Source organism: Aricia agestis, chromosome 13 (genome assembly GCF_905147365.1).
Source record: "Aricia agestis chromosome 13, ilAriAges1.1, whole genome shotgun sequence".
Classification (NCBI taxonomy): domain Eukaryota; kingdom Metazoa; phylum Arthropoda; class Insecta; order Lepidoptera; family Lycaenidae; genus Aricia; species Aricia agestis.
The window spans coordinates 1,672,500-1,698,933 of NC_056418.1; the positions used below are offsets into that span (position 1 = coordinate 1,672,500).

Genomic DNA, 26,434 nt, shown 5'->3' on the forward strand with positions numbered 1-26,434 from the left:
ATTATTTTTCCAATTTTTCAGAAAAATAAATTGAAAAATTTCCGAGCTTTGAAATTTTTCGGAAAATTACCCATTACTAATCATGAACTAATTGACTTTTTTTCCTGTATCATAAAGTGCTTCGAAATAATCAACAAATAGAAATATTCAAGAAAAGACGCACACTAGTTGTATGAAAATAAGCACAAAATGGCCACGCGATGACGGGCTAAGACTACATCTATACTATAATACTTAATCTATGGTGTAGTCTAGATCGTTTAAAAACTAGCTAAAAGCCGATCTTTGTGAGGTGAGAGCTCGCGAGTCGTCACTCGTCACTCGTCAGTCGCCACGCTTTTCTGCACGGTGGTAGTCATAGACATAATATATACTGTCGTAGTGGTAGTAATCTTTATTATATGGCAGTTTTTTTATAAATAGTAACCAAACCTTGAGTCCTTGACTGACCAATGATAACACATAATATCTACATATAAAGAAAATTACTATGTAGCACAAATGAATTATAAGCGTAATAGTCTTTTCGTAAGTACATTAAACTTCATTAAAGTGTACCACTCATAACTCATTTTTAACATCCGAAGATTCCAAATTTTTTAATCATTGTATTATTGTTTGTAAAAAACATATTCTATTTTCTATGGACTCTTTGACATTGACATTTGACTTTGACATAATAATCATTTTTACAAATTTGATTTTTGCTCATAGGCATGGCTTATTTTTATTATTGCAAAATGAAGATATTATGTATTTGAAATGTTTTTCTAATATTTTACAGTCAATATATTGTTTTAAAATAAAAACATACATCCGTAGTGGCTGAAGTTTTAAGCTCTTGTAGCGATATATATTAAAGTACAATAAAAATGTTTACAACCGATAAAACTTCAGCGGCGAAACAAGCAATATTTTATTTTTTACTATCTGGTGTTGTGTTTATTACCTCATTATTTTCTAGCAAATTACTAGGACACACCACAGAACTATGGGCCCTGACCTACTGGGGCCCTGCCTTGTACTTTTGCTTGTTCAACTTTGTTTTGAGATACTCCCTTAAAGGCTTTGCTTATGATGTAAGTAACTCATAGTACTCTTGTATTTATCTATATTCTGGGAAGTTTACTAAGTTTTGCATCACTTTTATATTCCAGATTGCAGTTCGATCAGCCTTTCTTGGCTTAGTGTTTGCTGTCGGACTGTATGTCTCAACATTCAACAATGGTTACTACATATTCGGGTTGTATGCGATGGCATTCTCGATGTTCCACTTCTCGGAGTTTGTATCGGTGGCTCTCACCAACCCTAGGACTCTGACAGTGGACTCGTTCATCCTGAACCACAGTGTTCAGTACTGGCTGGCGGCCACGGCGAGCTGGACTGAAGCTTGTCTTGAGTTCTACTTTTGTCCTAGTGAGTTAAATGTTAATACTTCAAATTTTTTTTTGTAACAGCTTAGGTACTTGAATAATTGTTTATACAGTTAAATGATAATTCTTTAATTTACTATATTATTTTACTATATTATATTTTGTTAGTTTAAAGTTAAACTTATTTATAGGTCTTAAGTCATGTTCATGGTTGACATATCTGGGTGTGGTGCTGTGTGTTGGTGGTGAAATTATGCGAAAGTCAGCCATGTTCACAGCCAAGACTAATTTCAATCATCACGTGAGTACTTTTCTTGTAGATTGTGCTTATATTTAAGATTATGTTAGCTATATTTTAATCCAGACCTTTAGCTAATAATAAAAATAAGCCTTTTCATCAAAATCAATTTAGTAGTTGTATAAAAGAAGAGCTAAGATCTATTTATCCTTAACAAACATAATTATTTCTAGCTGTAACTTTTTAAGCCTAGTAAAATCTTTGTTGGTCCTTATAGGTGCAAACTGTGAAGAGGCCAGACCATCAGCTGGTGACTAGTGGTGTTTATGCCATCTGCAGACATCCCAGCTATGTAGGCTGGTTCTACTGGTCTATTGGAACACAGGTAATTTAGCATTTTGATCAATTGCTAACAGAGGATGATGTTATACTAATTAGCATTGAAATAATGTTAGTCATAATATATGTGTAGCAAAATTTCTGATAAAACTTGCGTTGATTGTATAATATATAGGACTTGGTAGGATAATATAACCTTGAAAGTTTTAGTTTTTGTTGGTGCAGCAATTGACAACAAACATTTTTTAATAAACTTTCCCGAAACCTTCATTTCTAAAGTCCTTGTTAGAGTTTAACAGTCAACAGCATCTCCTAATTAAAAATATTGATTGCAGGTGATATTAATAAATCCGCTGTGCATAGTGATATATGCACTTGTGTCATGGTCGTTCTTCCTTGAGAGGATCATAGCAGAAGAGATGTTCCTAATATCATTCTTTGGAGACAAGTATTATGAGTATATGGACAGAGTTGGCACTGGTCTGCCGTTCATCAAGGGCTATGAACCCGAGGCTGAAGTCAGCATGTGATGTTTGTAAGACTTTGGTTTCTGACCATAGAATGTAGAAGAATAGACTTTGTCTATGGTATGCTAAAAATGATTTATTCTAAAATATAGATAGACATTTTAAACAACACTTTGTACATTTGTAGAAATTGTACAATATGTATAATCATAAAATTCGTAATAACCTTACCTTTTACCTCTGAAATACAAAAATTATTAAAAAAACATAACTCATAATAAATTATTCATGGCTTATGATTTAATTATTTATCATAACATATTACGTAATTTATTGCAACGCTTTGCAAGATAATGTAACATAATACAAGGAAACACATTATACTTGTAAATAGTACACCAAGAATATCTGTAGATTATTATTATTAATTTAAAAGTTAAATCTTTACTTTAAAACTTATAAACAAACATTAAGACAGGAAATTGAATGTATTTAAAGCATAATATCTAGATTCTAGACCAACGTATTAGTTGCAACTCTGTTAAAATAACTTGAGACAGGTTTGAGGTTTGTAGTACAGTTCGACAAGGCTTTAATTGAATGTGTCAATGTCAGTCAATGTGCGCTGCTGGTAAAGGAGAACTGTCAAACATTACGTTTTTATGTTAAGCGTTAGTTCCTTTTCTCGCCACGTTCATAAACAGCCTTGTCGAACTCTAAGCATCGCCATAATGATGTCATCAAGTCGAGTCTTAAGATACTTTAACGTTGTTCGTGGCGGCTGAAAAGGAAGATCTTCCGACCGAGCGAGATAGCATGCTCGGTCAGGCCGAAGCCCCACTGACGTTATTTCAGACGTTGTATATATCTTGCCGTTCTCCGAAACTTCGATAGCGCGATGCAGGAATGTTAGGCGAATTGTGGGTACCGCCACATCACTCCCCCCCGAAGACCTGTGGTATTCTTCGATGCGCTTGTGTTGTCAGGTGTGGGCCGAAGCTACGCGTGCAATGACCAGGAGAGGGACCCCCGTGCTCTGCTTGTTGACCGGTCGTTGTAGCCTATGGCTGCCCCGTTCAAGCCAGACGCGGGTTCGACCGGCGCGGACCTCCAACGCGGCTTATGGTCGAGGCGACCCGGTTATGCTTGATGTCTGCTGACGTGGTGCGGATGGGCGGGGAGTGTTGATGATGATTGATGTCCAGAAGGATGCGTGTTCTTGTCGGTGGTCACCAATTTAACGTTGTTTGTGGCGGCCGAAAAGGAAGATCTTCCGACCGAGCGAGATAGCATGCTCGGTCAGGCCGAAGCCCCACTGACGTCATTTCAGACGTTGTATATATCTTGCCGTTCTCCGAAACTTCGATAGCGCGATGCAGGAATGTTAGGCGAATTGTGGGTACCGCCACAATACTATACCGGTTATGCTTTAGGCCGCAAACTGACCGCCGCTAGTGAGCTAGTGTTTTATGATACATACTTCCAATTTATAATCACCTTTTCGTGAACACCAGACTGACAATACACGTCTATTATTCTATTGAGCTAGGGAGCTTGCTCGCGTCGGCGACTGACATACTGTCAGTTTGGTGTGGACGCAGCCTTATATATAAAAAATGTACTCAATATTGTTCTTATGAACTTTTTGCGAGAGCAAGTTGCGGGCATTTGTTAGTATTATGTAAATATGTAATTATACATACATTTTTACTATAGATGTATAGAATCTTGTGTACTTATACAGCTTATCTTAACTAAAATTACTATTAGACAGAAATTGTAGCCAAACATTGTGCTCAAAATTAATATTGACATTATTAATTGAGTGAGAGTATCAAAATATGTAATTATTAATATGCATTTATTCTTATAACCAAAGCATTTGTTTATTTCATTCATGCATTTACAACTTTTTAACTAGTCAATAATAATAACAGCTTCTCACTAACAAACATACTATGATATTGGGTAGTGTCAAATTTTAACTAGTAGAAATGTACTATCGAGAAAACCTTAGGCTTTGTTTCCAGTAACTAAAATTACTAGAGACCTCGGAAAAGACAAGCAAGCAACGCATTTGCGAGTTCTCTAGTGTTTCAGAGATCTGTGCCGGCAGTCACTTACCATCAGGTGATTGCCACTCGATGTCAGTGCTAGACTATTTTTTGTAAAAAACCTTTTGACTCATGTTCCAATAAACAATTACTGAAACCTTAACAATGTATTTTATTTGTACCTTGAGCTCAATTTTATAAACAATGATGTATAATTTAAGTATGTAAGTTGTAATGTAAAAATACTTAAATTATCAACAAGGAGGTCAATTATTTAATCGATAAATAATTGTATAGGGACTGAATAGAGACAATAATATAAAAATCATCTTTGAAAATCAAATTTTAATAAATCTTTTCACCAGGAAACAAACAAAAAGCTGACCTGATAGGAAGGCGTTCGCACTGAAATAATAATTATTGTTTAAAATAGTAAGAGCACTGCGGACCTTTGAATTTTTATAAAGCATGCGGCATGTGCAAAATAGTAGGACCTAAAAATACTTTTAAAAGTTTCGGCCAACTTGAACCAAGTGGAGTTATAACCTACGCCTGACAGAAAAACATGCCTTTTCTATCACAAATACCAAGAACGAGTAACACAACATGATAATATATTTAAGAGGATACACCAGGGGCTAGAGAAATGAAAAAAAAGTACGTGTAATATCTATAGCTGTCTCCCTTAGGTACCTCAAGCCTATACCGCAGAACGCGATAGAGACAACTGCAGAAAATTCAGAAAATCAACGATTCGTTGTCCCCTGATTCCTTCTCCAAAACTTAACCGATTTAAGTACTTTTTCATTAAAGATTAAAAGAAGGCTTGAGCTGTGTTCCTATGTTTTGCTTTTTTTTGTATAATCTAGCCAAATCTGTTTTCTGGACGTTTGAACACAGCGGAAAATCTGGCCATTTTTTTGGGTTTTTGAACGTTCATATCTTATTTAATAATTAAATTATGAAAAAAAAAAAAGAAAACATAGGGACATTGTATTAGTGGCCGTAGATATTCAGGAAAAAAATTATAACTCTACTAGCATTATCCAGGGAGGAAACAGGGGACAACGTTTGTATGGAAAAAAGGGCGGTGTGGACTCCTCTTAATGATTAACTAGAACACAGGCTGGTGTAAGAGGGCTCTAAAGGTTAAAAATACAAGCCGTTGAAGACTAACAAGGTGGCTGTACGACTTCCGTGCTATTTTTATTTCACAAGAGCACTTCACCCCGAGAGTTTTATCTATTCGCCGCTAGATGGCATTGACTTGGCTCTAATTTTCAGGGATGGCAAAATCATTTTTTTACTACTTCTTTAATACTTAATACATATTTACAATGGGCCAGTGATGAAAATTTCAATGGGTGTGATTTATAAACGACGCAATGCTCAAATTATTTTGCATAAGATCTAGAATTGCGTGCATTTTAGTTAATATTGTAGGTACTTACTAATTTTATTTGACTACTACTTATACCCATAATTACCTACTGCTACTCTCGTCTCTCAGGTACTTACATAATACATTATATTTATTATGTTACTAGTCATTAAGACGAATATCTAAGCAAATGACCTTGGACGTTTGACGCGGAGCGCCATCTGTTTATGAATCAATGTAGGTTGCCAAGCTACGGTAAGTTACATAATATTTCCGCTAGATCTAGCATTTAGCAATTTATTTTGCAGAGGTGGGCAGAGTAATAATAAACAGAGACTACTTGTTTTTCTTTTCGAATTAATTAAATAAAATAAATATGTACATAGAATACTTTTTTATTTTATCCCCTTTTAACCCGTATTTTATGTATGTCCCGTATTATATGTATCTCGAATACGGCTCAAACGATTTTCATGATATTTGGAGCGGGGGAGGTTTCAGGGGAGAAGACGCGGAGATGAATGTTTCATTTTTTGCCACTGAAATAGAAGTCTTTCAGCTTTTTCTACATTTTTGTTTCCCAGAATTCCTCATCACGATGGATTATTTCCGTTTTAACTGGAAAGTTTTTGCCAGACTATATACCAAAAATGCATTTTTTGCTTCTGGTTACATGAAGCTGGCCCTTTATTTGGTAGAACCATGCGTGGTTTTTATTCATTTGTAACCCGCCTTTGGTTTTTTTTATAAAACGTTAATTGTTTATCATTTATGGCTTTTTCTACACCAACATTGTAACAACATTTTGGGCACTTTATTTCTACTATAGTGTCGTCATCTACAGTGCCATCTGGGGTTGCTCCAAAATATTGGACTTCCGGATATTGGACAGGACAGGAATTTTTGTATTCGAGTAAATTTGAGAATTATTAAGTTATTTTTTTTTTCCTTTTGGGCAATGGGGCTTGTTGGCTTGAATGGTGGGGGACTAATTTTCTTTTTTCTGACTTTTTTTCATTTTTTCTTGTAACAGTCTCTGTTATATACTGTGGGTCCCTAATAGGTATTTTTCTCGGATATCTAGGATCCACTAATTCAGGCAGCTGATTGTGCTGACAAAAAAAAATACTACTACTCCCTCCAGTCTGGCTTTTTGTTTTTAATATAATCAATAATTAATATTTACGTTAAAAGATAATAATAATATTTCTTACTGGACATTTGAATCCGTGTTATCATTAATCTGATGTAATGACTCTTCTAAATTTTGTCCTTCGGTTGCATTAATTTCAACTATCCTACCTTGGATCCTACAGGATTACAAAAATAAAAATTTTGTGAATAAAAACAATTTGAAAATCAATGCATTGTCTGATGCGTATACACATGAAGGTATATTAAATGATGATGAAATGTATTTTGCGCTGTAGCTAATAGTGAACAATATCGCGTAACAACGGTCCGGCGCATTATAGCACGAAAGTAAATTTCGCTAGTCCCAAAAATGTTTTTGATGATTATTGATTACTTAAAAATTAATACAATTTTAATATTTCCTTTAGTTAATCTTTTATATAGTGTGTGATTGTAGTAGTGCAAGTTATTGAATGATAGTAACTCAATAAGTGTAACAGATATTTGTTGAAAAACCCAGAAAAATTCATAATTTCGAAAAATTAAACTATAGAGTCAAAATAAATGAATCGTGTTTTCCGTTAGGCAAGTATCAGATAAATATACAATCATTAAATAAATCTCAATTTCATTTGTGTTTCATCGTCTTCCGGGATCGTAATACTTATTAGAAAACACAGCAAAAAAAGGGAGCTCGGTCTTAATGCCAAATTACAGCTTTGTAAGTCCTATAGTCTTTGAGCAAGACTGCGGACAGACAGACAGACAGACGGACAGACCGAAATTATAAGGGTTCCTTGTTGACTACAGAACCCTAAAAATTTCATTAAAAGTATTTTTTTAAAATTTTACGGCTTCCTTTAACAATACTGAACCTTCCCTGAAGCTATGGCATATTATCTCCATGTATGGCAAACATTTTTTAAACATCCTATAGTTATGTAGGTATAATAGTGTAACAGTAAAAAATAATTGTTTGAAGTCTCTGTGATAAACTATTCTGTATGCTATACATTTACGTAACAATTTACATTACAATGTCCGATAAATAATAGACTGTTGTAAATATGGTTGTAAATGCATCTGATGATCACATGATCATAATATTATTTTTCACTTTTACAAAATCGAAAAGTGCAAACTGTTAAAACTTAAAGCCGGTAAATTGTCAAAGTGAGACTAATCAAAAGAAGAGCACGCACTGCTTGTGCCGTGTGCGCGGAACGGCAACGCCGCGCTCCGTTGTACATATCTCGAGTTGACAACGACGCATTCTGTAACTAATTTACGCCTGTTAAATTTTATGAGCAAATGCTTTACTACATTTACTAGTGGAGTTTGATTTACAGTAGGCACTAAAGAGTTTGATGATAAAACTTCTATTTTGCAATACTGTTTATCGCAAATGGTTCGCGATCAACAAGATAAAAAATAAAGAAACATGTATGCAAAGATTCATTATAAACGGATTAGCTAAACCAAAAAAAAAACCCATCCTAAAATATACATCTTACGCGATTTAAAAATATATTTTCTGATAACTGAATAAAGATCACCAAAAATATCGTTCACGACAATATATTTCAAGATACACTTTCTAATTACACAAAACTTCTGTATTTCCCGATCTGTAATTTAGCTGTAAAACATCGCCAAAAAGACGTCTAAAACGCATTTTGCTTTACTATTCACCTTAAGCTAACTACTAATGCAGTTTAATTACCACTGCAGTTATAAGAAAATTAGGCAACCCAAGTATAAAGTTATTTTAAATCCGCGGCGCAACCTGTTCACGAATTCTTCTGTAATTTTTGTCTAATAGCATCATTAAACTATTAAAGTATTATTAAGGTACTGAGTGCTGTATTCTAACAGGGTAATTTGCTACAAACGCTGCCTATGTATGTCAAAGTCGTTTTGTGATTTGTCATCAAGTATGTTCGAAAATGACAACGTAATTACTAGCGACTAGCTGTAGCGTTTTGGTCACACATAAACTTTCCTCCTGGATCTATTTATAGCTGGAAATTGCTTCTCATGTAGGTTATATAAAATTACACCTAGCCTAACATAGGTACTTAAGTTTTAACCCCTGATGAATACACTTGGGTGCGCGGGTGTTAACATGTTATAGTTTGTCTTCTTGAAGTCGGAAATAATCTCATTTATGTCATGGCCCTGCTCATTGGCATAACTCTTTAAAGTCCAAGATTTGATGTCACTTTTGTTGGGAAAGCGACGTGATCGAGAGTGTTCTCGTATTATCATAGCAGGCAGCCTTTACCGGTGTAAACGGGTCCAACTACTATCGCAGACATCGGTGAAAGACTGGCGGCCCTACTGGTGTGACGTCACATGACGTAGCCGAGTGAAATTGCGGTGACGCGAGAAAGCCGCGGACGGCGGACGGCCAAGTTCGCGGCAGTGTGTGTCGCGCCATGGAACAGACATGTCGCTCCGGCGCGTGCTGAGTGCGGTGCGCGGCGCGCGCGCGGCCCTCGCGCGGGGCACCCTCGCCGCGGTGGTCAAGTCCATCGTCTCCGTCGTCATCATCTGCTGCCTCGCCGTCTCCTCCCCGCAGTCGGCGTCGGCCAAGCCGTTCACGCTGAGCTTCCCGAGCTGGTCGCTGGCGGGGCTGGTGGGGCGCGAGGCGGGGCGCCGGCCGGGGGTTAAGCCCTACACGGGCCGGCGCGTGGGCAACGACACGCTGCGGATGATCTACCACCACGACCAGACGGTCGCCGTCGTCGAGCTAGGAGACGACAAGCTGCTGCTCAACTGCGAGCTCATCGAGACCAAGTGAGTTCGTTGCGGAAGACGTAGGGCCCGATTCTCGAACGGCCTGAATCTCATAGTCGAGCAATACTTGGAAGTTTTCGATTGATTATAAACTCGAGACACGATTCGTAATCGGGATTGGAACACATCACACAGTACACACTCGTTTATCCAATCCGATCCTTGATCGACTGCGAGATTAAGATCGTAGGAGATTGGTTCCTGGTGTAAAAGTGGGAACACTCCCAGTCCCAGGTCCAGGGCCGGACTTAATTTAACTGTAAGTTCGAGGTTACTTGACTCGAAGAAACGTAGACTTTAACTGAATGGGTTTGAATCATCTTAAGATTTTCAGGAATGCAAACCACACGATCAGTTTAAATTAATAAAATCCGGAATCTGGCGAATTATCATCTCACTTTGACTTTGGCTAGACTTAGCAGGGTCCTTAAATTCGCGAGGCCCTGGGCTTGACCCCAAAAAGGCATGTGGTAGATACGGCCCTGCCCACTTCTCTTTCCTTACCTAAAAAATCAAAGATTCTGGTAGCATTTAATGTTACCAAAATTCAAAACTTCAGCACTAAAATATTTAAAATGTTCAGTTGCAGCCGGAACCTGACCAAATCTAAATAAATAATGTTATGTTAGTCAACTTTCTATAGTCCACTTTTTTATCTAAACCTCAGGCTGCGTCCTGCTGACTCCCGTTCGCTCAGACTCAACGTAGGACCACAGTAGGACCACAGTAGGACCGGACGGTCTAAAAAATCAAAGAAGAAAACTTTGTAGAGTTTGTATTTAGAGCGATTTTAAACAATATTTTATATTATTCTTATAATTAATATGGAATGAAATTGTGACCAACCAGTAGCTTTAATCACTTCGATTTACAAATTTTACAGGCGCGAGTAGAATAGAATAGAAAAATAAGTGAGGCACTCGGGGACTGCCGCGGTAAAGTAAAGTTATTGAATAGCGTTTTTTATCAACTTACCTATGGGCGATTCCGCTAGAGACGACCCTTGACACGAATTTTTAAATTACAGCGGCGCGAGAAAAACTGCTTTACAGTGCATACTGCTGCTGCAGTGGCAATAATTGGCATACACATGATTATTTTTTACTACAAATCACTAGCTCGAAGTTGAATTTCACTACATAATATTGACTGTATAACATAAGTTTATATTTCTGAGCAAAAAAATCAACAATTTTGAATTAGTTTTCAAACATTGCTAAACAAAAGTTGCAATTGTTGCACCCGCGATAAAAAAAAGTACAAAAGTTTAGTTTTCTCGCAAAAATAAATTGTTAATAATTTGAAACTTTGTAAAAGTAAGAAGAATTGAGAGGGAAATAGGAATTAATCATTGGAATAAACTATTTTATGGTTTTTAATGAAAAAACAGTACCTTAAAAGTGGTTGCACCCGCGATCGAAGCAGTATAATTGCAAAAGCAACAATTTATTTTTTGACTATTATAGTAATTTTCGTCATATTTAATATTATTAAGGTAAACAATAACGTTAAATTATATTTGTTATCAATACTTTTCATGTTATTACAAGATTTATAAAAAATTCAATAGAGTCACATCGTGTTTTATATTTTTAGATATATTTCAACAGATGTTTCAAATGATGATTAATCTTGTTTTATTTTTAAAAATTTTAGAAGACATGCTACAAATGACATAAAAAAATCATATAATTTAATATTTTTCTTCGAAAAAAATATTTTTACTTATCATTTTCCCATATTCTTTTAAATTATAGATATTAATTTTGAATTTAATGTTTGCTGTAGTTCGGTTTTATAGCAATACATCGAAAAACGTTTGCCTAATTTACATTATTAAATTGTTTTAGTGATTTAGACGATTTATTTTCTCAGATCGATAAATGACTGATAATTAAAAAATAACAAAATTTTAAGTAGTATTATTACAACTTACTAATAATATTATGTATTGCATATCAAAAATGTAGAAATTAGTCGCAGACTTATGAGTAAATTCAATTTCTTTAGACTTGTTGCACCCGCGATATTCTGATGTTGCACCCGCGATCGTGGAAATTGTTAATAATTTCTAGTAGTAATAAATTAAATTAATTGTATCTAGTTAAATCATTTCTTTGTCTTATACACTTTTGAAATATGGGTTAATAAATTACTAAAAGTTTCACAATTAACAGTATTCTCAAATGAACTCGTCCGAGTTGTTAATGGAGGGCCGATTTGGTTGCACCCGCGATAGTACTTCAAACATATTTGGTGGCTTTTCTTAGATTTAATTATAGTTTTCATTTACAAATCATGATTAAACTAGATAAAATATATCCCTTCAGAAGATAATTTATTAATAAATATGTTTTATTTTGTCAGTAGGACGCTTTAAGTGCGTCAAAATGTTGCACCCGCGATAATGGAATCGCCCCTATGCAATTATAATTCGCATACGTCTAGTCGCACGCACACAAAGACCGTGCCGAAGTCTGGCAACGCTACGATTGTTATTACGAGAATCAGGAAACAAACTATTTCCTCATCCACATTCAGGCAATATCGTAACCGAAGGGCCGTCTACGTTGCACGGTGCACGGTCACGGTCAGTAACATCGCGTGATGACTGACGAGACACCAGCAGCTAGCACGCAGTAAACAAACATGAGACGACACGATAATTGCTTATTAATAACATAACAAAGAAACTTATAAGAATTTACAAGCAATTTCAAAAGATTATTTATTTTATCGGCCTTTGTATCACTAATATAGTGAATATTAGTGATACAAAGACCTTCATTACTGGTTTTTTCCTAATAATGTTGTGAACAGGGCCGGATTTATATTCTGTATGAGTATAATATTATGCCACTTTAATTTTGCCGCCCCCTAGGACGCCATAGAACGCTGCCGCCCATAGGCCATGTCCTATACTGCCTATAAAATATAAACCCAGAGCTCGTGAATGCTAATTTACTGGACACTGGACTGGATTTAAACGCTTACATACAGCTACTAAATACTAATCCAGGATCAGACTCCAGGCACTCTAGTCTGTACCTTGGCCCAAAGACAAATACATGCAGCCTAGCAGTGTAGAACGTCTATGATTGCAAAAAGATCGAGGTCGATAGTGGTTTCATAGTGACAATCATGGTATCCATCATGGCCAATGTTTATAGGGGTACCTATTTAATGCGTTGGTTATATATTAGGTATTCGCATGACAATGCCAAAGAATATATCAACCATAAAGTTAATATACCTAGCGGAGTAGAGAAACAAAGGCCAGAGCAAGAGAGATGTCACTATCGGTAACACTGCGTGGTAAAAAGAGACGTGTGATACATGACAGCAGCACTCTTTTTTTAACGTCCAGTCGGCACGTGCCGCACGTTGACAATTTAATCTCATAGAATGTATGTTCAATTATGCTTGTGTAAGTGTATACGTACACATATTTTTCACACAGATGAAAACCAATTTTGGTTTCGTTTGACAGCTCGAGATTGTTGCTCTATTCCGCTAGGTATATTAGCTTCATGATATCAACACACGTCCTCACGGCTTACAGTAACATTGTATAACAATGAAAATTCTCAGAAGGCGCTTACGTCGGAAAACATGCTCTTGAAAAATTCAGCGTCGATTTTCATTTCCAACTCCCGTACTCGTAAAAGGATTTTCCTAAATTCAGTTTACGCAATCCCCGCCTGAAACAGAGAAAAATCGCCTAAAAGAGATTTTGTCCGAAAACTATACGAATGGAAGATAATAGAAGAAAAGCCCGCCTATTTCTACGGATTCTTTTATGTTCATTATAGTTAGTTTAGTTTTTTTTTAACAAATAAAGAATTTTGTTTTGTGTTCTACTAGGCCCTGTAATTTATAAATCGATGTGAAAAAGTTACTCGTTCGTCTAAATGTCATGCCTTTTCTAATTTCGGTCTTTCTATCATCGAGATTAAATATTACTATTACAATCCGTGCCGTGCTTCCAACAACGAAAGAAATTTTACCCACCATAACCACCATTATGTTTATTAGGCGTTGTAAGGATTTAATATAAAAAATAATTGTATAACATCGCTCTTAAAATACAAACTGTACATTCTACACAATTCTATAGAGTTCGCAGTTGCATATACATAGCATGAACTTAGCAAACACTGACCTATATTCTATAGCTGTGTACTCTACTTATAAACTCTAGAAACAAAAGAATCCTACACTCAGTACCGTAAATATAGCCTTTTTTGCGCCCTGTGCGAGCTTATAACTGCACCCTTGTTTTTTAACTGGCTTCCAAAAAGGAGAAGGTAATATTTTCGGCTGTAGATTTTTTTTACTACATTGGAAAAGATCTCTGGGGCGCAGCGGGAAATACTTATCAGGAGCAATTCGAAAGAATGCTGGGGGGGGGGGGGCAAGAATGGCCAGACCAGGCAGACTCTTATGTCTGCCTGGTCTGGCCATTCTTGCGCCCCCCCAAGAGTCTACGCCCTGTGCCTGGGCACCGGTGGCACCGCCCTATTTAAGTATTTACGGCTTTGCCTACACTACAGTGGCTCTACCGCGCGCCGCGCGCTTTTGAATCGCGGCGTTCGCGTTAGTAAAGCATCATCGACTCTATCAATTTCAATCGATAGTGATATTATAGATGCAATTATATATTTTCCCGCTAAATCGGCTTACTACTTAAGGCGATCCCCTGAGCAAACGACCTTGACCATACATTTGCCGCGTTGCCGAGATCGCACCAATATCCTATTTTTTACTTATCAAGTACTTCAAAATTGACAAAAAAAAATTAACCGGCAAATATGTAGATAATGAAATTGTCGATCTATTGGCGTCGTGTTTCAAAAGTAATTTGTAAATATACTAGGGAGGTGCTGAATGTATGCTTGAATTTAAATAAATTGGTATTATTTTGCAAGCCGATATCATGAGTATAATAAACAATAATAGGAAATTAATAACGGCGAAAGGAATATTATTCAGTACATTCCTTTCGCCGTTATTAATTTCCTATTTTTGTTTATTATACTGTTGCAGAAGATTATTGTTGTATGCTGAAGATTATTGCTGTATTTTTATTTTTGTTGTATGCTGAAGATTAGTGCTGTATTATATTTATTGAAAGCTACAAAATTATAATAATTTTGTAGCTTTCAAATGATGAGTTAATAAAACTCTAAAAACGGTAAATTAGGTACGGCAACTCCGTAGGGGGAGCGTCTTAACTGATTTTGATGAAATTTGGTGTAAAAATACTTTTAGTCCCGGGTAAGAACATAGGCCTTTATAAAAGTCAAAATATGTGATAAAATATAATATCTACCTCTTGCCACAGTGCCTCTGTTTTTTTGGGGTTCCACCAAAAAAGTTTGAGAACCAATGGTCTAGCCTACAATATTACAGGTAAGTATAGAGATAATATGAAATGATATTTTGTTTGACGACATTAAAGATCGATGTAAATATTGAAGTCATCCGACTTTAAATATTGTATAAAACCCTATGCAATATTCAACGATTTCTCCTTGAATTTAATACAATAACAAATTACAAATTAGTTTTTAAATTAAAGATTTAAGCTATTAGTTACCACACATATAATTCCCAAATTACATTGTTATGAAATGTATATTTTATACGGTAAATTGTTATGTAACAAGAGTTGCTTCTCTCATTCTCAACCCACAGTCAGCAGCTTATATTATTATAACGGTAACATCTGCACGTTCATTCGAGCCTTTTAGAGCATTCTTCTAAGTTCCATACTATAATATATATATCTTAATAAATATATTTCTTGTGTGCGTGTGTATGTGACTGAACTCCTCCTAAACGACTGGACCAATTTTGATGAAATTTTTTGTGTGTGTTCGTGGAGATTCGAGAATGGTTTAGATTTACAGTTTGGTCTACTGGAAAATGTTTTTTCAATTAATTTCTTATTTATAAGGAGTTGTTGATTTTGGAATGTTTTACATTAGATCCGGCGGACGGCGCTATCATCGCATTCAATATTATTCTATTTCAATTTTAGTTTGTCCTGACAGATGGTGCTACGATTAATTTGAAAAAAATTTTGTTATTCAATTCATGTGCTGATTAAAATATTAAATAAATAACACATAGGCTACAATTTTAACCGACTTTCAAAATGGGGGAGGTGTTATGTTCGTTTTCTTATATTCGACGATTACTCCGCCGTTTGTTAACCGATTTTCAAAATTTTTCTTTTGGTATATAGGGTATCATCCCAATTTGGTATTATATTCAGAAAAGTGGTGATCTGATGAAGGATCCATAAGTAATCGAGGGAACTCCTCAAAACTTATAGGGAAACATATGGTGACTTCGGTTTCGTGAGAAGTATTCTAAGCATATGCTACCAACAAGTAAGATTTTGCACCGAGATATACCTGGTATACCGTGGTTCGGAAGGTGCTGAGAGAATTCCTGATTCTTTATAGATACAAGTTTGGGAGTTTCGGCGTTGTTTTAAGAACAGAAAGCATATGCTACTATGCAAATTACATTCTTCATCATCATCATCATCATCATCACTACCATATTATACCATTTCATAGTCTTTTAGATCGAGACTCGAGTTTGTCAAGCGATAATTAAAAAAAATCTATATCTACCTAATATTATAAACCTGAAGAGTATGTTTGCTTGAACGCGTCAATCTCAGAAACTACAGGTCCGATTTAAAAACTTATCTCAGTGTTAGATAGATCATTTATCGAGTAAGACTCATCATTTATCGAGAAGGTTATATTATATTATTACTCTAAGACTAATACGACAGAAGAAACTCAGGAAAATGTGGGAAAAACGGGGGAAATATTTCTTATGGGAAAATGTACCTACGGATTCTGTAAAATTTCTAATTTACGCGGGCGAAGCCGCGCGGGACATCTAGTCTATAATATAAAAATGAGTCGCTGAATGTGTTGCTAAGCGCAAAACTCGAGAACGGCTGAACGGATTTCGCTAATTTTAGTCTTAAAATATTCGTAGAAGTCCAGGGAAGGTTTTTAAGTGACACGAAGTTCACCGGGACAGCTAGTATTATTATAAATACGAAAGTCTGTAGCTGTCTCTCTGTTCACGCCCAAACCGATTTGGCTGAAATTAAACTTGGAAACATCATTTTTCCAAAACGACAACGAACCTACTGCCTCCAAGTCGAAGGCCAAGCTCTAAACCACTAGAACAAGGAGGCATTTTTAACCGACTTCCAAAAAACGAGGAGGTTATATATTCGGCTGTGGATATATTTTTTTCGAGTTACTTATTCTAACTTGAGTATACCTTAATATAAATACTAAATAGCTCTAGACATTATTATTTCACTATGACCTAGACTTGTTGCCTAACTTATTAAAGTGTAAACACGGTTTGTGTACCGGTGAAGGACGTGTAAATGTTTTATTTAAGCGGCGTTCATACTTTCACTGCCTACGCATACGCTAATTAAAAGTCAATGAAAGTTTATATTATTGTTCGTTGAGGTATTACTTGGTTCACAATTCACATCATAAATTCACATACACACATGAACTGACTTAAATTAGCTTTTACTTTCCACAAAATGGCTTTCATCCTGATCCTGAAACTTGCACTTTCTTAAGCTTTAGCAACTTACTGTGTTATTTCTAAATTACAAGGATAAATCCAAACATCTGTTTTGTCTGCGGAACCCAAAATATATTATTGAAAATTAAGACTCAAACATACGTAGTAAGTTATAGTCAGTGCCGTAAATAGCCTTTTTTGCGCCCTGTGCGAGCTTATAACTGCACCCTTGTTTTTCATCTGGCTTCCAAAAAGGAGGTTATAATAATTATGTTCGGCTCTAGATTTTTTTTACTACATTGAAAAATATCTCTGGGGCGCAGCGGTGAGTACCCTTATCGGGAGCAATTCGAAAGAATAAGAGTCCGCCTGGTCTGGCCATTCTTGCGCCCCCCCAGAGTCTACGCCCTGTGCCTGGGTACCGGTGGCACCGCCCTATTTACGGCACTGATTATAGTAACAGTTTAGTAATCTGTGCTCAAACGCAACGACGACAGTTTTGAAGAGAAAAGGAATATCCAAGGAAAATCCTATAATTTTTAAGGCATAAGAGCTCACCTGACTCTAAAAATCAAACATCGTCCTTCTCTCTTCACACTCACGCCCGTCTTTCATATGCCAGGTGAAAAAGGACGGCGCGGAATCATCGCCGAGTTAGTTTTACTTGAATAAAAGACGAACTATCGACGGGTGCAAAGTAAAAAGAGTCATCTACAAAACAGCAACTTTTCAGGAGAGCGCATAATAGGAAAAAATGCTCCCATTTTGTCAATTTCCGATCAAATTTATTGAAATTTTCATCATTGTTTCATTATTTATTAATGAATCCACATGTATATTTAATTTCTTCTAATTATGTTTAATTTACGAGATATTGTAGTTGTCTGCATCTACATTGCGCTTGAAAATATGACAACTGAGTTAACTACCACTTGGTCGTTTCTACGTGGGAATTAAAAATTATATTTATTGAAGTATTTTTACCGATTACTAGTACGATTATCAGTAACTACGTAAAGTGTAACACTTTATATTATTAAAATTATTATTAAAAGTAAGTTATATTATTAAAATATGTAGTTAAACGTTTTACATCTTAAACACACCAAGTTCAGAACATAATTGCGTAGATATCTTTTTCTACGTTGTCGATTCGGTGCAAGGTACACGATTTAGAAGGAAGTTAAAATATGAAATACTAGCTTTTGCTCGCGGCTTCGCTCGCGTGGAATTTGAAAATCGCGTAAATTGCAAATATTCCCGTAAGCTCCCTTAGAAACATGATGTTTTTCCAAGACCAAAAGTAGCCTATGTTACTTTTCATCCTTTCAATTAAGTTTATGCCAAAAAACAATACGATTTGTTTCTTCGTTAGAGCGTGAAGGAAGGACAAACAAACAAATAAATAAATAAACATATTTTCCCATTTATAATATTAGTATGGATATACTTAGGAATCATTCATTTACTTTCGTAAAAATCGTATTTTCTCACAACAAAAATGAAATTCTGTGTCAATACTTTAATTATTTTAAACTAATTTAAAAATTATTCAGTATCATTATCAGTACAGGAACTATGTTGTAAATTATTAGGCAGAGGCTTATTAAGTCTTTGTACTTGGCACTTGTAAGCATGATGGGTTCATTATAACATCATAAGCATCGCCGGACGTTTTACACCATCGGAGGGGTGCATACGATTTTTCAGAACACAAAATGAAATTTTATTTCAACGATTTCTCAATTGCTTCTCGTGATCACAGAGATCCCAAAACCGGTCAAAGATAAGTTAATAGAAAAACTTCGCGAGAACTTGCAAATGCCGGGATATGATGTTACGCAGGTTGCAATTTACCATTTCTGGACTGATGTAATTGTTTACCTAAATTTTGTCGTAATTTACGTCTCGTATCAATACACGTGTCTTTATTTCTCAATCGCCTTTTCTTTAGATCAATATTTAACTGACGTCTTTTTCTACCGTTTAACGAGGAAGGCGTAGAACATTCACTTGATGCCTCCACTGCCGAAGAAGCATCAATGGTGTTGTCTATAGAAGATTTAAAGTTTGAGAGGGACAATATACTCGATGGCCTGCTTGAGTTAATAAACTCAAGCAGGTCATAGATTATATGAGATCAAAGTATCTGTTTAATAAAAAAGAATATATAATATTTTGATCTAATACTGATAATGGACGCGGCGGACTTGAAGTGATGAACTGTATTCTGAGGGTGTTGGCGTATTTGTTAATTTGCTGAGATCGACAAATTTTCAAAATCATTTTATATTTCAGACTGAGAGTGAACTGGTGTGACTGGCTTAGAGTATTCAGATCATGGGGACTTATCTTACAAAGTTAACTTATATTCATTTGTCTTCATCGGTGACACATCAAGGTTTTCTATAAGATGTTCAATAATTTCATCGGGCAACACAGTATTTTGCTCGATAAATCTATCACTTATGTTCTGGAAACTTTCAACTTCTTTAAAAAGTCGTTTTGGACTTTCTGAACATGAAAAAACAGTAAAAAATAACAGTAACAAATTAGAAGTCAATTAATATAGCTAACAATAAGAATTAACATAAATAGGTACTCATAAACATAATAAACAATACTAATTTGCAAAAGTAAATTGAGACATCTAAATCACAATCGCAACGTAGAAAAAGCTATATGGCAGATAGCCGCTTATGCCGCATAACATGACCCCCGCGCGTCCCGCGTATAGACGACCAGCGGTAGTTATCCGCATCTACATCGTGCAATTTCACAAAACAAGAGTAGATGTCTTCTTTTACGTGACAAAAGTACCAAAAATAAGGTGATATTTGAATTTTTGTTTTTGGTATGTTGTAGAACATGATATTTTAAGCTAGTTTCTACAAAAAAACGAAAAACTCAAAATTGCAGATGACTTTTTTTACTTTGCACCCGTCGCTATAATGATAATGAAAAAAGTGTTTTGAGCAAATTTAGGTTTTATCAATACCTTTTTAGATATTAAAAAATATTAAAGAAAAGACAGCAAACTTCGAAGATCCAAGCAAAAATGTGTCTAAAACAAGGTTTTTTGTAAAAAAGAAACTATCGAGCATTTTTTGAGTAATCGTGTTTTCGTCTTGAGCATTTAATCTTTATGAACTGAAGTTACTTGTGTCAAAAAATCAGTTTTCTAGACCTTACAGATTTTGAGATCTAGGTTAAGGTATGTAGTCAAATTAGGGTCATATGGGCTCTTAAGTGTCTGTCACATAGCGACGCGTTATGCAAAACCCCCGTGTGAAAGTGTTCACCCCCAAGCATTTTTAATTCTTTTCATAATAATTATTATCGAATGCAATTTTCGACTTTCTCGACTCTGAGATATACTTAGATCTAATAACTGAATCAAAGCATCATAACAATCTCTACATGACGTAGAGCATCGCGTGAGTGATCACAATTCACAACCAAGTCGCACGCGATGTGTGCTGACTGCTGACTTGATCAGCTGGACAATTATTGTTTGAGCATTTCATATCAATTTGTTTCGAATTTTTCTATGCACATGATTCAAAATCGAATGAAATTGGATTTTTTCGCTCGTGTAATGCGTTATGCACAGAACGCGTTCTCGCTGTAGATTCGTAGAGCCATTGTAATAATAGCCTAAAAAAAATCTTTTCTTCTTCTATAAATCTGTAATAATAATTAACGTCTAGAATCAACGTCGTACTACATTTGCCGAATTTTTTTTTTCAAACTGTTCTATGCTGAAAAAATATTTTCCATTTTATAACTTTCCTACATTCTTTCGCATGGACCCAAAATAGTTTGAGTGTTAAGGTAACGTACTTTTGCAACACTCTGAATCAGATAGTCTGTTACCTTGTAGTCGGACATGAGTCGCATATAGATCACGAAGTCAATTATTAGTAATGGGCTCTATTTATATGCTGTGGTCGCAGCTCCTGATTTACGGCTGTTACTGGCAATGCCTCCGTACTCACCAAGGACCTTGAGTGCTAAAATAATTCAAGACCTTGACTAGGATATGTAATAACTAGTAATCTTTGTTTTAGCGCCGTGGTAATAATACTAAAAAAAACTTGTAAAATTCTAGAGAGCGTCAAGTTAAGCCCTTAAGAGGGCGACTAACCCCAAAAATCAAACATCGTCCTTCTCTCTTCACACTCACGCCCGTCTTTCATAAGAACGACGCGGATTCATCGCCAAATTAGTTTTTTCTCAATAACTCGATAAATATACAACATTTTAAAAATCCGCTAGGTTGATCTCTCAATGATAGAATTTTATACAATGTGTTAAAATATTAACTTAGTTCAATGCACGGTTACGGCAATAAATGAAAAATTCGTGAAAATTAGATGCATCTTTGTGATTTTTTTGCTATCGAGAAAATTTTAAGGTATCGTGTTTTTGCTCAGATCTAATTCTCGGAAATATAATATAGTATCTAATTTTAGAAAATGAAACAATTCGGGCCTAATTTTCAAGTATAAAAATGAATTATAAAATCGACATTTTAGGGTTAGTCGCCCCCATAAATTAAATTTGTAAATGGACTAATAGTGAGTATAATATAGCTACATACGTACAGCATCCAGGCCAGATGAGAAACATCGACTTTTTATGCAATTAAATATTGATATTTAAAAAAAAAACTTTCTTTATTTTAGATTTAGTATATGTACTAGCAAAGAAGTGGTGTATGTTATTTAATCCAAGCAAACATCGAGAATCTCGCGTAAAATGTATGAAAATTTAATAATATTTATAGTAAACGAAGTCCCAGGTCATAAAATGTAGCCTATAGGTATAGCCAATAGGTTAGGTAGAGATATTGTGAGCGGGAGGTACGATGACAATTGGGCGCTCGGACCATTGTACGTCTTGATTGTCGCTGAATGACCAGCCGGCCTCTGCCTAGAATTTTACGATCGAAAGGAAATAACTAGAAAATCCGACCGGAACATGACGCGGGCTTGAATAGACTATAGGTACTAGCGTAGAAAATGCAGTGGAAATTCTGAATAGAAATTGTGAGAATTGTTGATTTCAATTCCATTTGTTGATAATAATAATTAAGTATTATTGTGCGAAAGTGTATTTTCAGCCAAATCGGAACCGATTTGTTTGAAATTTCATATTATGGAAACCGTGTCGGGGAAATGTACCGCGTTCTGGCGATAAATGAATTTCCACGCAATAGAGTGGTGGGATGAAAATTCCATTGAATTGAAACAAGGTTGAAATAAAAAAGGTAGAAAAATAAAGGGTAGCTTTCAACCCTTTATTTTTCTACCTTTTTTATTTCACCCTTCACATCACAACATTATTTTTCACCCTTTGGTGAAAAATAATGTTGTTAATCTATATATATATATATATATATATATATATATATATATATATATATATATATATATATATATATATATATATATATATATATATATAAACTGACTGATTGACATAGTGATCTATCAACGCACAGCCCAAACCACTGGACGGATCGGGCTGAAATTTGGCATGCAGGTAGATGTTATAACGTAGGCATCCGCTAAGAAAGGATTTTGATAAATTCCAACCCCAAGGGGTTCAAATGGGGGATGAAAGTTTGTATATAACAATACTTCTTAACGCGAGCGAAGCCGCGGGCAAACGCTCGTTTACAATAAATCTGTGTTTTAAGTAGCACAATGTAGGATATACATTATACATGTTTATTGTTTTGTATAACATGGAACTTGTAGAGTATCTGAAGCCATATTTCACGTTTCTAACCATAAGAACAAAATACTTATTAAAAACATTGTTTACTTATTGAGAACAATAATAATCTTACGTAGATTTTGATTTTTTAAAGTGTGAAGTGTTACGAATTCGAAAAAGTTATTAAGATCGTTTGTAAAAATCACACGCTCGATTTGGTATTTAAAAACTAAAATAACTTGATTTACTTATTAGTATTTTGAAAATCCTTTTTTTGTACTGGAAATCCACCACCTCGGCGTATTATTATTTATCATCCCTAAATATTCCCATTAATAATAATCCCATTTCCGTACAAAGTTAGTTTGTAAGACGTTCTTTTCTTTAAACATTAGGTACCTATCTACTTTTTTTCTCGTTACTATAATCGCAAAAAACGCTCATATTCTGCTGGCAGAACGACTAAGTAATAGATAATCTCAGGAGGAACTCTATCTACGAGTTCCTTATTCCCATTAGCAGTAATCTCATCATGTAGTTATCTCAGCCTCCACATAACGTAAGGTTACTGTGGTTGCACAACCTTGGAGAGACTGTAAATTGGTTTGTATTCAATCGTTTATTGACCAATAAGTGGTCCTCTACGGTCTACCGTGTCGGCATAAAATATGAGATAAATGAAAAACAATAAATGTAGGAGTATAATAATTTTTCTCGGAATGCAAGGACTTGAATATAATTTTTATAGTTATTACGATGCCGGAAAGTAACAGTTAAAATTACTTTATCTGATTTATTAAAAAAAGTGATATTAGTTACGATATTATAAATTGTAGGTAGAGTCGAGTAGTCTGGCTTTTTCGTACATCAAAATCTCGTCCTAACGTGGTTTTGACTTTAACTACCCGCAAGTATGCAACAAACACAATGTATTCAGTAAATAAATGAAAAAAACGTCACTAACAGAAATCTGGAAAACCAAATAATATAACATCATCGTAAGTTATTTTCTTTCTGTAGAACGAGTGAACGAAGTTCCGAAATCATTCTCCAATCTTCTGTGAGTCATATCGATGTTTCTAGATTTTTCTAGAAGTGTATGAGCGGGAACTGGCGAGCGCGGATCCCGCGTCACTGCTCAATCATTGAACAATTGCTACGGAATCTGCGCAAACATCGCGTTATGCGACACGGAACCAGACAAATGTTACGAATTATTTGTTCCCTTGAAGATAAAAAAGTGCTAACTAATCAGCCATTATTCAGCCTCGCAGCTTATGATGCTAGCGATAATGCAGAATTACAAAAACCGGCCAAGTGCGTGTCGGGCGCGGGCCACGCTCAATATAGAGTTCCGTAGTACCGCTAGTTTTTGATAATTTTTGTATGGTCAATGACTGTACAATTTTTAACATGTTTGTTAGTAGTGACAACATCATCTCAGTCACGTTCAAAGGAATTTGAACGAAAAGTTAACGCGAAGTATAAACTTCGTCGAATACATTTTTTTAGTTGATCGACTATAACTCAAAAACTTATGAAGGCTTCTTAGCCGTGATAGTTTTCCTTTTTAATTCAGCATATTTCCTACTCCCGTGAATTTTGTCACATTAGCAACAGCAGACAGCAACTGTGTAGCTGGTAGAAGGGGGGACACTGGACTCTAACGATTTTTTCCACTTTAAAACTTAATATTTCACAAACGGATCCCTAAATCGGAAAATGATCTATGAATACTCATAAATTTTTTAAAAAACCTATCCAACGACACCCCGCACGTTGGAATGGACGCGAAAAAATATTTAATTCATCCCCGCTTGATGTGTAGGGAAGGTACCATAAAAAAATATTTTTTTAAGATTTCATGTAATATTTTATCAACATCATTAACTGAATTCATGCCAAATTATAGTTTTTTAGGTCCCATAGTCTCTGAGCAAAACCGCGTACAGACAGGGACGGACAGATCAAAACTATAAGGGTTCCTTGTTGACTACGGAACTATAAAAAACTTAAACTGTATTTTTACCAGTGGATGTAGTTTCTACTAGTAAAAAGACTTTTGTAAAGCTGCTATAAAGATTTAAATGCCCTTATGCATTTTTTATCTTGTCTAGCATATAAACCCTTTTTTCAAATGATTATTTGATTCGATTATGCAGGATGGTTTGCTAATTTCCTGAAATGTTTTTCCCCACGACAAATTAGGTCAATCTCTACAAATTTAAACCTGTTTTCATTCATGATTTCTACTATTTATAAAACGTGGATTAAAATATTAAAAAAATATTCATTTATTCATCGTACTTTTAATTAGCTTCTATTTCTTCCTCAATAACTTTCGCTTTGATATGCTCAATTTGTCATCATCTTTAGGTTTAATTGAAGCAAATAAAACATGTATTTTTAGAAATGGTGGCTTTACGAGAGGCATATTATAGAGAGAAGTATTTTAGAAAGCGTGCACCGTGCACAGTTACGTAAAGAAGGATACGATTTCGGTGGCAATAATTATTAATAAGCGTTGACCAACCTTGGCACAATCTATAATTTTTAACTTATACAAGTAAAGTTATACAGTATCCTATGTCTTTTCCCAGGATCCATGCCAAAATTCAGCAAAACCAGTTGAGCGGTTTGGGCGTGAAGAGGTAACAGACAGACAGACACACTTTCGCATTTATAATATTAGTATTTAGTAAAGTATGGAAGTCTGGATGCTGATGGACGGTGACGATTCTCTCTCGGTACTATACATTTTTGTATGTATGACTGCTGCGATGTAACCATTGAGTTAGGGCTACATAAACACGATACGTCGTGTCGTACCACGATGCGGCGTCATTTCACGATGCGTCGTCGCGTCGTGGGAATCTACGACGAGCATCGTAGAAAACTACGTCGCGATAACGTAACGTGCCACAATTATACACGGCATGACGTCGCGTCGTAGAAACTCACGATGCGTTCCTGTGTCAATGCCACAGTTGTTGTCAAAATTCAAAGATGACGCATCGTGAGTTTCTACGGCGCGACTTCGTGCCGTGTATCGTGTTACTCGTGGCACGTTACGATGTCGCGACATAGTTTTTTACGACACTCGTCGTAGATTCCGACGAAGCGACGTCGCATCGTGAAATGGCGCCGCATCGTGGTACGACACGACGTCGTATCGTGTTTATGTGTCCCGGCCCTTATAAGTACTTATAACTCAATGGATGTAACTTTATCTGTAAATTGATACCTTCAAAGTTTTCTATCATTCCCAACAGCTGCCATTATCAGTTGCACAAGAGAAGACGCGCAATAGAGGATGCCAGTCGCCCCCGCTGTGTGCAACT

The 26,434-nt window shown here is 35.6% G+C and overlaps 2 protein-coding genes across 2 annotated transcripts in view; both read left to right on the top strand.

Annotated features, from left to right (window-relative positions):
• The first annotated feature begins 747 nt into the window (after positions 1-747).
• On the top strand, positions 748-2,541 carry LOC121733246 (protein-S-isoprenylcysteine O-methyltransferase). The gene is made up of 5 exons (XM_042123455.1): positions 748-1,079; positions 1,158-1,416; positions 1,565-1,674; positions 1,889-1,996; positions 2,286-2,541. Exons 1-5 carry the CDS (start codon positions 873-875, stop codon positions 2,478-2,480), a joined length of 879 nt encoding a protein of 292 aa, XP_041979389.1. The 5' UTR covers positions 748-872; the 3' UTR covers positions 2,481-2,541.
• A 6,859-nt stretch (positions 2,542-9,400) lies between these two features.
• Positions 9,401-26,434, top strand: part of LOC121733081 — a 30,727-nt gene continuing 13,693 nt past the window's right edge. Inside the window, exon 1 of the mRNA XM_042123186.1 lies at positions 9,401-9,785. Coding sequence (XP_041979120.1) covers positions 9,436-9,785 — 350 coding nt within the window. The 5' untranslated portion in view covers positions 9,401-9,435. The remainder of the gene's footprint in view (positions 9,786-26,434) is intronic.